This window comes from Miniopterus schreibersii, assembly GCF_964146895.1.
Source record: "Miniopterus schreibersii genome assembly, chromosome: 1".
NCBI classification, from domain to species: domain Eukaryota; kingdom Metazoa; phylum Chordata; class Mammalia; order Chiroptera; family Miniopteridae; genus Miniopterus; species Miniopterus schreibersii.
This window is the reverse complement of record NC_138101.1, coordinates 162,459,692-162,472,205: the sequence shown is the minus strand read 5'-3', so window position 1 is coordinate 162,472,205 and position 12,514 is coordinate 162,459,692. Positions and strand designations below refer to the sequence as shown.

General features: G+C 36.2%; 1 protein-coding gene across 3 annotated transcripts in view; it reads right to left on the bottom strand.

Annotated features, from left to right (window-relative positions):
• The window catches only part of ZWILCH (zwilch kinetochore protein), a 29,259-nt gene that overhangs the window by 3,321 nt on the left and 13,424 nt on the right, over positions 1 to 12,514 (bottom strand). For 2 of the 3 annotated variants that reach the window (XM_081159011.1, XM_081159013.1), the window contains exons 11-18: positions 12,341 to 12,446; positions 11,762 to 11,841; positions 9,906 to 10,062; positions 9,237 to 9,265; positions 6,575 to 6,711; positions 5,390 to 5,485; positions 3,674 to 3,786; positions 261 to 374 (exon numbers count right to left, since the gene is read on the bottom strand). In XM_081159011.1, coding sequence (XP_081015137.1) covers positions 286 to 374; positions 3,674 to 3,786; positions 5,390 to 5,485; positions 6,575 to 6,711; positions 9,237 to 9,265; positions 9,906 to 10,062; positions 11,762 to 11,841; positions 12,341 to 12,446 — 807 coding nt within the window. In that variant the 3' untranslated portion in view covers positions 261 to 285. Of the gene's footprint in view, positions 1 to 257; positions 375 to 3,673; positions 3,787 to 5,389; positions 5,486 to 6,574; positions 6,712 to 9,236; positions 9,266 to 9,905; positions 10,063 to 11,761; positions 11,842 to 12,340; positions 12,447 to 12,514 lie in introns of all 3 variants that reach the window. The other variant, XM_081159012.1, reaches the window with a different exon arrangement.

Here is a 12,514-nt window from a genome sequence, read left to right as displayed (position 1 = left end):
TTTTGTTTCTCTGGTTTTAAGATTAAACTGATTATAAAAAATAAAAAATAAATAAAAAGATTAAACTGATTATGAAGGTAGAAGGGAAATTAAAGATTTGCACTGCTTAGTAACATCTGGTAAGCCTTTTATGTGATTACTGATAAGTAATCCATATGCCTAATGTATTAAGTCAGCATTTATGTTGTGGAAAGATATAAAACATAAGGTATTTAACACATTACAAAGTATTTAGAGAGAACAAAAAGTGAACATACTACCTGACAGGGGACCCATCAGCACATTTCACTTGAAATGCACCTGGCTGCAGGTAACCATGCTAGTAAAGGATGTCCTTTCTTCCAGGCTACTGTTTAATGTTAATTCAGAAAAATCTGTAACCAGAAAGATAGTGAGATCAGAACTGTTTACCACCCTGCTGGCTTTTCTACCATGTATACTGCTGAATTTTACCATAACAGAAAGGTAGCCTGAATGATGTGTCTTCTACTTTAAGAGAATTTAAGACAAAAAGCAGAAAGGAAAATTCCTTTAAATAGTAAACCCTCTTGGTCCATTGAAAATATGACTAAACAAATGAAAATATAAAGCAGATTTTTTAAAAATTGTGTATTTTTAATTTGCTTTAGTTTTTTGTGCTTCATCCACTACAGTTAAACAATTTTTTCCAATCTTGACATGTATCTCAGAAAACATATTCTGCCTAGGATTTGTAGTCTTAGGGCTAGACACATACCTGTTTTTCCTCCAGAAGTCTGTTGTGTTTCAAAATAAATGGTACAATTAACATTTAGATGAGATTATGTCCACTTCCTTGTGGGTCAATATTTTGGTTTCCATAGTCTCGCCATTAACAACAATCATTTGCTGAACACCCACTGGGTGAGCAGCACTCTACTGGACACTGTCTCCCCCCATTAACTCCATATCATTATCATCTCTTCCCATGGTAGATAAAGGCACATTTTTCTCTCTTAAGTTTTTCTGATTTTGATATCAACTGTTTTACTCAAGAGTATCATACCACTAGATATCTTGAAAAACTAGTATTCAACCAAAGTGTTCAATCCAATGAAATAGAAAGTCTAACTTCTTAAATACATATGCTCTTTAGCTAAATAAATAAATTAAAAAAATCATTATTGGGCTTTAATATTTACAATCAGGGCTTTGTTTGAATATAAATGAGATCCTCCATCAACAGTGGGCCTTGTTTTGGGCCAAAGCTCACTGAATAATTTCTAGACAAACACATCAAGAATATATGATGGGTAGAAGAGGTTATAACATCCAAGCCAAAATGGAATTTGAGTGTGTCTAAGCACACAAATATACAATTTCATTTAAAAATTTTATTTTCATAGGAGTCATTAGACCAATGCATTAGGCAATTGTTTTAACTCTAACATTCAAAATCACTTTCACTGTTTTTTTTGAAGCAAACTAAGTCAAAGAAAACTCTGAAACATATGTTCCGTATACTTCACTTATTCAGCATCATTGGAAAAAGGTGTTTAATCTTGCATGAATTTCCTCATGACAGAAGTTTAATCTTTATGTAATAAGATTAAAAAAAATTTTTTTTTAAAAATATATCTTTATTGATTTCAGAGAGAGGACAGGAGAGGGAGAGAGAGAGACAGAAACATCAATGATGAGAGAGTCATTGATCGAGCCCACAACCCGGGCATGTGCCCTGACCGGGAATCGAACCCCGATCGCCTGGATCCTAGGTCGACGCTCAACCGCTGAGCCACACCCGGCCGGGCTAGATTTTTATTTTTATTTTATTTATTTATTTATTTTTTAAATATATCTTTATTGATTTCAGGGAGAGGAAAGGAGAGGGAGACAGACAGAAACGTCAATGATGAAAGTCATTGATCGGCTGCAGCCCGCAACCCGGGCATGTGCCCTGACCGGGAATCGAACCCTGATCGCCTGGATCCTAGGTCGACGCTCAACCGCTGAGCCACGCCCGGCCAGGTGGGGCTAGATTTTTAAATGGCATTTTCCAAAAATACTTCACATATGTTCATATCTTTAAAACTTACTTTTTAATCATAAAAGTAATATATATCTTAAAAAAACACATATCTCAAACAGCATATGTAGATAAAATAAGATGTTTAAATTGGTGGTTCTCAACCTTAAGGTGCATAAGGGAGTCACCTGGAGAACTTTAAATATTACTGATTTCCAGGTCTACTTCAAAAGATTCTGATTTACTTGGTCTGGGTATAAGAACTTTCAACTTTAAAAACTCCCCAGATGATTCTAACGTTCAGCCAAAGATGAGAACCACTCTGGCCATCACCGTTCCACACCTCAGGAATTTGGTTGTATCCTTCCAGACCTTTTCCTATGCCACAGTCTCCATGTTTAATCCAGTAGTTTGCTTCTGTAAATAATACCTGCAATTAATAACCTTGTTCATAGGTCTTTTTGCACATCTGGTTATATTTGTGGAATAAATTCCTATTAAAGAAACTGCTGGGCCAAAAAATGTATTCTTGTAAAATTTTGGTGGATATCACCTTCCAAAGAAGCTGTACAACTTTGGAGATTGACTGCCTGTTCCCCCATGTCCTTGCCAGCACTGTGATACCAAAAGTTTTGATCTTTGCTAAACTGACAGGTGAAAGATGGTATGTGCCATGACATATAACATAAATTCACATCTGTCTGATTACATGTAGAGTTGAGTACTTTTATTTTTAAAATGACATCTAAATTTCCTTCCTGTTAAACTGTTCATATCATTTGATTATTTTTCTATTGAGATATTAATATTTTTCTTCCTGATCTAAAATTTCTTTACTAGGGCATGTAGCCCCTTTTCTGAAATTGAGCTACAAATTTCTCCTCCTAGTTTATCATTTGTCTGTTTTGCCTCCAGTATTTTTTCCATGCAGAAATTTTTCTATTTTGATATAGCTGATTTTCAATCTTTTATAAAGCTTCCATGTTTTATATCACACTTAGAAAAGACAGCATGATTTTAACTGATGATTTTCAAGAAAGTTCCTTCATTTTCTTTAGGACTTATACAGTTCAGCCACATGAACAGAGAAGTTTCCATTCTAGTTGAGAGAAGTTCCATTTATGCTTGAAGTAAAATATATTTTGGGGAGAAGGATAAACATTTTCTGGAAATAATTTTACAATATTTGAATGCAGCCCATTTAAGACCTACACAAGTAAAAGATGGCAGCACCATACAATCCACTTATGTGAAGATAACACTTTTAGAGGTGCTTAACAAAGGAGGAAGACTTGGTGAGGCAGTTAAGTACACCAGGGGCTAAGATATTCTTTGACTGATGTAAACCATCTTTGATAGAATACTAGAAATCTCAACCCTTATTGCAGACACAGAGAAGACATTTGGGCAGAAATATCACTATTTTAAACAGTGCACAAAGGTGTGAAGTATGGCATTTCAATCTTTTAAACTATTTCTCCTCCTATGTCCCTACTGCTTGATCGCTTTTAATAAAAGCTCCTCTATCCAGGATGAGAAATAATGATGTTTTTCAGAATAAATATGTTTTACATGTAGAGTTTAGGAAAATTATTTAAAGTTGGGCACAGGAACTGTAATAATTATCTCTACCAGTAAAATTTTATTTTCATTTTCAATTTCTCTAAATAGATTACAAACTATATTTACCAGGTCTGTGGGAATTCAGATGGTCTACAGGTAGACTGTCACTCAGTTGCCAAACGGTTTTCACCTTTTTTTGACCACTATTTATTTCCACTCTCCATTTTTGTGGCTTCTCGCTAAGGAAATAAAAAACATCAAAGGGGGGGGAAAACTAGTTATTTCCTTCCTTTCTTCCCTCTACAGTCATTTAGTAAAGTCCTTATGGGATAAGCACTAAGGAAGAAGAGACCAACAGGTCACAATTCTAAATGTCAGGATTTTAGAGTCTGAGCTACCTACCTACACGACATTGAAGTTAGGGATTCACATCTAATAGGCATTTAGAAATATGCCTCTGAAGTTTAGGAGAAGCTGGAGATGTGGGTTTTGAATTAGCATTAGCCCAGAGGAACTGAAAAGCCTTGAGAATGAATGTAATCACCCAGGGAAAGATAGAAAGTAAGAAGAAAAGAGGGCAGAAAACAGAGTTCTGGTGAAAACTCGCATATAAAAAGCAGACAGAAGTTGATAGAGAACTATTCTGTCTTGGAGGTGGACCAGAAAGGTAGAATTAAAATTAAGACAGACTGCTATGTCACAGAAATGGAGAAGGGGATAGGTCAAGAAAGCAATTGTTATATGCCAAACTGCCTTATAAGTGCTTACTGAAGAAGAAAGAATTGGTGGGCCAGCTAATTGCACAAGGAGCTAAAATACACTGTTTTACTGGAAAGTGTCCACCAGATATGGCTATTAGAAGTCCACTGATAGGCCCTGGCCAGGTAGCTCAGTTGGTGTGTCATTCCGATACACCAAGGTTGCAGGTTTGATTCCCAGTCAGGGCACTTACAAGGAGCAACCAATGAATGCATAAATAAGTGGAACAACAAATGGATTTTTTTTTTCTCTAAAAAAAAAAATCGATAATAAAAAAATCTTTAAAAAAGAAGGCCACTGATGACCTCTGCCAGAGCAGTTTCATGGGAGTGCTGGGGTTTCAATAAGGGGACTAAATTGAGGAAGGGTATAAATAGAGTGCCTTTAGTATGAGAGAAAGTTTAAGTGTATTATATGCTGAGGGGAGACCATCATTTGAGGTAAACTCAGTATCATGTGGACGGCGAATCTGTTGTCTTAGCCTCACAGTTCTCTACTTCCCCAATCCCAAACTCTTCTCTCACTCCCACTGCCATACCTTTGACTTTGTTATTACCCTGATCATTCTTTTTTTTTTTTTTTTTTTTAAATATATCTTTACTGATTTCAGAGAGAGGAAGGGAGAGGGAGAGAGAGAAAGATAGACATGTCAATGATGAGAGAGTCATTGATTGGCTGCAGCCCACAACACGGGCATGTGCCCTGACCGGGAATCGAACCCTGATCGCCTGGATCCTAGGTCGACGCTCAACCACTGAGCCAAGCCCTGCTGGGCACCCTGATCATTCTTTTTCCACTGCCATTTCCTCTCTGGCTATACTTTCCATCCTGTTCAGCAAAGGAATTACAAATTGAGAGAAAATGAAAGACTAGAGGCTCACTGGTGGAAAGAGAGTAGACAAAAGGTGTGGGAGAAGGTGGGGCAGAGGGTGAACTCTACCAGACTCTGTCCAGAGAGGGGGTAAGATGATGAAGCTTTCAGAGGAGAAGCAGCTCTGGGTTATGAGGTCCCCATGGAACAGACACCAAAACTGCCTAGAATCATAACCAAACAAAGTACAATTTAATTACTGAATTGCTTACCTTTGGTATAAGTTTTTTACAGCAGTTGGTCTGACTGGCAGCTGAAAAATGTGTTGCTCATCAAGAGGATTTTGTTTGTAATATTTTATGCAGGATCTATGAAAATTAAAAAAATGCCACTTGGAGATAAAGGCTTTCTGGTAGTCTAAAACTCACAAGGGAAACATTTTGTTGAATACCACTAATCACAACATCAACATCAGAATAATTTCAGAGACACAAAAATAAAAAACAAACATACAATACCCCCACTCCCAACAAAACAAATATTTCTTTTTCTTTGAAGGAAATATCACTTGCGTTTTAAAAATTAGTAGTAGACATATTTCTTATAAATATAAAATACATTTACGGTGAGCCCAAATAAAGGCTTAAGTGGGGAGAGAGAGCTATCAGAAAGAAATAAACAAAGAAGCAAAAGAGAAAACCATTGCCTCCATGGTTTTCAGGGATTAGAATTAACTTGTTTATACTACTTATCTTTAACGGAAAAAACAATACTTGGTACTTTTCCCTTTACAACTGAGGCAAATTCTAAGTGTGGAAAAGGCAGAGGTACATTTCCTTTCACAGAGAAAAAGAAACAGAGCCCTGCCATTGGGTGGTTCACTTATTTCCAGTTTGAGACCTCCAATACACACAAGACACGAGCAATCCAGGTATGAGAATTATTCCAAACTAATTTTAATCAAACTGATTTGCAGAAATCTCTAAAATTACAGCAATACTGTTGACAGAGGTCTGGTAATATTTAAATCCATTTAGTTACCATATAGATGGCTGGCAATTAGTTTGGCCAGTATGTATAAGGATGTAAAGAAAAGACAGGAACTAATATTTATTAAGCACCTACTAAGTGACAGGTACTTTATATACATTATATCATTTAATCCTGACAACAAACACATGAGGTTATTAGATCCCTTTTATAGATGAGAAAACAAGATACAATGAAAGGAAACTTCCTCTGGACATTAGGAAATGCTAGAGCCAAGTGTCAAACTGATTCCTTCTGAACTCAAAGCCTTTCCTTCCTATGACAGTGACTTAGAACCATTCTGCTACTGTGAAGACAGGGTGCACAGATTCTATCCTAAGCGATAATAAAAAAGGCATATATTTTGGTTGCAACTATTTCAGAAGAGAATACTGTTATGTGAGTAAAAACAACAGAGAAATACTTACTGTGTTAAAGAAAAGAGGAGCTCATGTTGAGGTTTAATAAAAAGCTTGCAACTGACTATTATTTCTAGAATATGGTGGAGTTTTTGAACATGATACACTTGTTCTTGTATATCTGCTGATGGAGAAATAAAATATTCCTAGAATAAAAAAGAATAAGCAAAATAGAGAGAAAATTAAGGGGAGTCTTTAGAAAGAATATGGCTATGCCTGCTAAACCTAAGTCTGAAGGCTTACTTCACGGGGGGAGGGGGGGGCAGCAGACAGGAGGCAGCTAGATAGACTATACCATTTTTCAATACTATTTCTCTAATCTGTAAGTAAAATCTTCACTGAAAATGTTCTAAGCAAACCATTCTACATATTCTCGGTGAAAGCAAATCACAGAACTGCTTCACGAAGGAGGGCTGAGTGCATGACTATGCTACCCACCCACCTCTCCAGATGGAATAAACGGCAAATCCACAGATAATTCGTAACTTCAGTACCCTTGCAAGGTTGACAGAAGTGTCCACCTCTGAAATAGGTAATAAGCCTGAAGTACCAAGAAGTTAAGCAAGTGTACTGCTAAGATTCCGCTCACATAGACCACTGGTAAGGTGGTATAACCCTCTAGAAAATAAATTTGGCAATGTACAGCAAGCATCATAAAATGCTCAGACCTTCTAATACTATTTCTGAGAAGCCATCCTAGGGAAAAAGGCCATGGTAAATATAGTAGGTGGAATTCTACAACGGTCTCCAGGATTCCTACCCCCTGGAGTACACATCTTATATAATCCCTTCCCCTTGAGCGAGCCAGAACCTCTGAATATGGTGGGATGTCACTCTTGTGAATAGGTTACTAACTGATTGACTTTGAATCAACCAAGAGAGAGATTACAGTCATTACTATGACCTAATCAGGTGAGCCCTTTAAAAGGTGAAGCATGCCCTGGCCCATGTGGCTAAATGAGTGTTGGCCCAGACACCAAAGGGTTGCAGGTTCAATTCCTGGTCATGTGCCTGGGTTTCGGGTTCCCTTCCTACCCCTGGTCAGGACAGCAACGAATCAATGCGTCCCTCCCTCCCTCCCTCCCTCCCTCCCTCCCTCCCTCTCTGAAAAGCAATGGAAAAAATATCCTCAGGTGAGGATTAACAAAAAAAAAAAATGAATGAATGAATGAATGAATGAATGAATACATAAATAAGTAAATAAAAGGTGAAACATTAGAGATGTTCTCCTACTGCCTCTGAAGAAACAAACTGCCTGTAATGTTGTGGAGAGGGCCACACTGGCAAGGACCCACAAGCAACCTCAAGGACCTAAGACTGATCCTGGGCCAACAGTTAGCAAGAAAATGGGATCTCTGTCATAAGGCCACAAGGAAAAGAATTCTGCCAACAACAAATGAGGGAACTTGGAAGTAGATCTTTCCCTCAAGCCTTCAGATGAAAATGTAGCAGATTGACAAAACCCTGAGCAGAGAGGACCCAGCTAAAATGTGCCCAACTCCCAACCCTTGGCAACAGTGAGATAAATTTGTGTTCATTTAAGCTTTTTAGTTTGTAGTCATTTGTTATGCAGCAACAGAAAACTAATACAGTAAGGGAAAACATCAGTGTTATTTGGAGGAGATGGCTTGTTTAAAAAGACAATTACTGGCCCTAGACCTACCGAGTCACCGGGGCCTAGGAGTTAGCATTTTAACAAGCCTTCTAGGAGATTCTCAAGTTTAAGGACTATTGTGTCAAAAGTTTGAAGTCAAACCATATTTTTAAAAAAACAGGCATATGAAATGACTAGAGGGGAATTCATAAAAATTAGAGTATTAACATTTGAGTGATGAGATTAAGGGTATATTTGCCCTATACAGTATTCTAACTTTCAAAAATGTTAAAGGCTTTCTAAGTTTAAAATAATGTATCAAACCATTCCCCTCTGTGTATGTATATGTATATATGTGTATGTATACGTTTATATATAGGTAGATATAGACAGAGCATGTTTCCACTAAAAAGATATATAAAATGTCTAAAATTTGAAAAGCAAAAATTAAACCTCCAAAAAATCCAGTCGAGTCTTACTTTGCACAACAGACACAGCTAGAGTTTTTCTATCTTGTATTTTTATTAAGAGACAAATGACAAATGAGCTGCTACTATAGATTCATTTCTAAAAGGATCTTCCATCGAATGTCAAGGGTCAGTAGAGATGCAGTTCGATCTCCTAAACTTCCTAAATAAAGACACTAGAAAAATACCAAAGTTTGTAATCATGACCCTGAAACCAGAAGTCTCTTTTGAATCCATATATTAAAGAACATCATAAATTCTTTGGAATCTGTGTAACAGAAAAGAGTCAAGAGAATATAAAGAAAAAATCCCTTTATAGGGTCTATCAAAGACAGGCATTCCCTAACTACTTTAGATAAATGGGTACACTGGCTTGAGCAGGATACAACTATATGTCAGTATCATAAATTTATAGAAAATGATTAATGACACCAAATGGGCTACTTTTTCTGTCTGTCTAGTTACTACAGAGTAGGCATTAAAGGCACTGACTGTCTCATTTCTGTTTCCTAGGACCTAGGACAGAGAGGCACAGATTAGGCACTTAATAATTATATACAGAATGAATGACTAAAAGAAAAACCAAGTTTTGATTAAAAAATAAACTCACCAAATGATTCAAAGATGCAAGTTCCTGACCTATTATGAAAAAAACATATATGCAAATAAGCTTTAGGTATTATCTTTTACATGTTAAAAAACCTAAGTAAAAACTTTCATAGTTCATATATAAAAGAAATGCTCAAGCTAAACAGTTCCTCAGAGATAGTCAAATTTTCTGGCACATTATACTATAAAGACATACTAGTCCTTATTTTAAAAATGATCACAGCTTGCCCTAATTTACTAAATTATCCTCACAGAATCTCAAAATGTTCAAACTAAAAACAAACACTATAGTATCTTTTTTTTTAAATATATCTTTATTGATTTCAGAGAGAGGAAAGGAGATGGAGAGATATAGAAACATCAATGATGAGAGTCATTGATTGGCTGCAGCCTGCAACCCGGGCATGTGCCCTGACTGGGAATCAAACCCCTATCGCCTGGATCCTAGGTTGATGCTCAACTGCTAAGCCATGCCCGGCCGGACCCAAGTATCTTTATCTAGGAAGAAACTAAAGCCCCAGAGAATGAAAGTGTTTGAGTCACCGTGAACCACGGGCAAAGCCAGGACTACAAATGACTAGGGACAAGTAGAAAGATAAAATCTGGGAATACCTATGAGCATACAACTGTGATATACTTTTTAATTTTTTGAGCTTGGAAAGGGACTCACCTATGAAAAAACTGATATAATCTTTCTTTAGTTTGTCCAAACCAATTTCCAAAAGCATCTGAACTGGAAGAGTCCCACTGAGAGAAACAGTGTCCATGGCTCCATGGTAAGACTGATGAATGAGCTTACTTAGTAGACTGTTACTTCCACTATGGAGCTAGAAATCAAGAAAATTTTATAAAACCATAAATAAATTCAAGAAGCAAAAGAGAAGCAAACTGCATTAGCTACAAGCTAAAAATTGTAAGCTTGCATCTTTTGTCTCCTGATACTATAAATTGTTTGAATAAAAACCCCCAAGTTACAAACATAGTTTCTAAAGTGCCTTTCCTGCCTCATTTGTTCAAGTCCAAAGCAATTAAGAAAAGTTGAGACTTATCAACCCCAGATGCAATTCCACCAAAAAGAAGGCAGAGTTGGTCCTTTGAAGCTTTACAGCCAGAAAATCTCTTCTCCTGGCCAAGTGCTATAGAGCATCTATGCCCAAATCAAACATCTTCAACTACACTGAAAATCTGCTGTAGCCGAAAACTCCCTCAATGGTCCATGCATGTGTCATAAGGAACTCCTCATTGGTTACGATATCCAACATACTAACTCGATCATTTGCAAATTAAAAAGAGCTATAAACTTACAGATCTAATATATGTTCCAAATGTTAAACAATTAATTATAAGCATACCTAAACTATCTGACATTTTCTCACCACTATCTTTCTGTGATCTATAATTTTCATCACAATCTTTTGAATTTTCTTTTTTAAAACTATTTTCACTTCATTTTCACTCACTGCACATAGCAGGGATATACTTGTAAGCATTTCACAAACAAAGAAACTCTCAAGAAAAAAACTCAATGTCCAAGACAACAACACCCAGAATCATTAATGCCCAATTAACCAGGGGCAGTTTGAATGCCTTTGCTCTGAAATGTACCTCTGTTCACACCTATTGAAGTGTCAAAGCTTCATAGTAATGAATTAACCTCCACATGACTTACAGTAATTCCTATTCAATAAGGAATCTTTTTGTTTCTAGCTTTTTACATAGCTCTTTCTTGATTACAGAAGCACAAATTCATTACGGAAAATTCATGAAGTATAGAAATTTATAATGCAGTTAGAAAAACTCACTTGTAACCCTAACACCAGAAGTACTGCTAAAACATTTTAGCATATTTGCTGCCACTTTTTCTCTCCAAAATTTACGTTTTCAACACTACAAGCATTTCTCCACATCATCTGTCAGCATCACTTTTTAGCAACTATTACATGTGCCATTATGTGGTTATATTATTATTTACTTAGTCGTTTCATTAATAGTGGGAATTTAGGTTATTTATAATTTTTTGCTACCATAAATGAAACTCTAATGACTATTCTAATATAAAGAATCTTGATACACATGTCTAAGTTTAGGATGGATCCTAACAAAAGAATTATTGATTCAAAGGGCATGACACATTTTCAGGATCATTATGAAAATTGCTTTTAAGAGAGTGTTCCAAATTATACCCTTATCAGTAGTACATGAGAATTATCGTTCACAGCGATAGTAACAATGACAATATTAGTAGCTTATAAATACTGAGCACTTACCCATAAGCTTGGTGCTAAGAGCTTTACATTAATTAAATTAATCCTAAACAAATACCTATGAGGTAGGTATTATTCCTACCCCTACTTTACAGATGAGGAAACCAGCACACAGACGAAAAAAGGAATCTTCCCAAGTTTACACAGCTAGTAAGTCACAGGGTTGGAACTCAAGCTCAGACAGTATGTTCCAGAGCCTGTGTCCTTAACCATCATGCTATGCTGCTGGAAAAACATTCAACACACACAATACTAAACCTACCCATGGCTGTATATCACCACGTAGTAGACTCTGGATGATCAACGTGAAACACTTTACCAAGTCTTGATATGAAATCACACCTTGAAAAACAAGTCAGTCTAACATTATTTTCATGGTATTTCTGCAGATCAAATATGTCATTAATCTTAAGCATATACAAGTAAAAAGGAAGACAAGTATCTGTACTTTATGGATGGGGAAGAGAAAAGAAAAAGACAATGCATTTCTAAAGAAAGAAATTAAACTGCCACAAAATAACACACTTAGTAGAATATTAAGGAATGTATTTTCCTTTCTCTAATCATTGCAATTTCACTAAGGTATATGTTTTGATTCATATAAACACAGCCTAAAACCCACCTAAGACTTAGGCAGAAGAAAAGAATAGATTCTATGAACTGCCTTATATTATTAGTACAATTCTTGAGTAGAATATGCCAGTGTATTATTAGAAATGAATTTGTAAAACAGGAACCAGACTTGGACACGCTGTATTATTTCCAAAAGACCGAGTTAAAAGTAAACCTAAGAAGTAACAGAAAAAGATTTTTTTATTTTACAACCATTATGAACACCTACTACTACTCATTTTGCACCACAGCTGCTCAGCAAAATCGAGATCTCCCCGTACTGTGAAAAGACACTCGATGGAACGATCAAATGCAGCACTGTCATGCTTCACTGTCTGAAAAAGAAGTGCCACAGAATACGCAGTTTAATTTTTTTTTAAAGTGAATTAGTTTAAGGCCAATA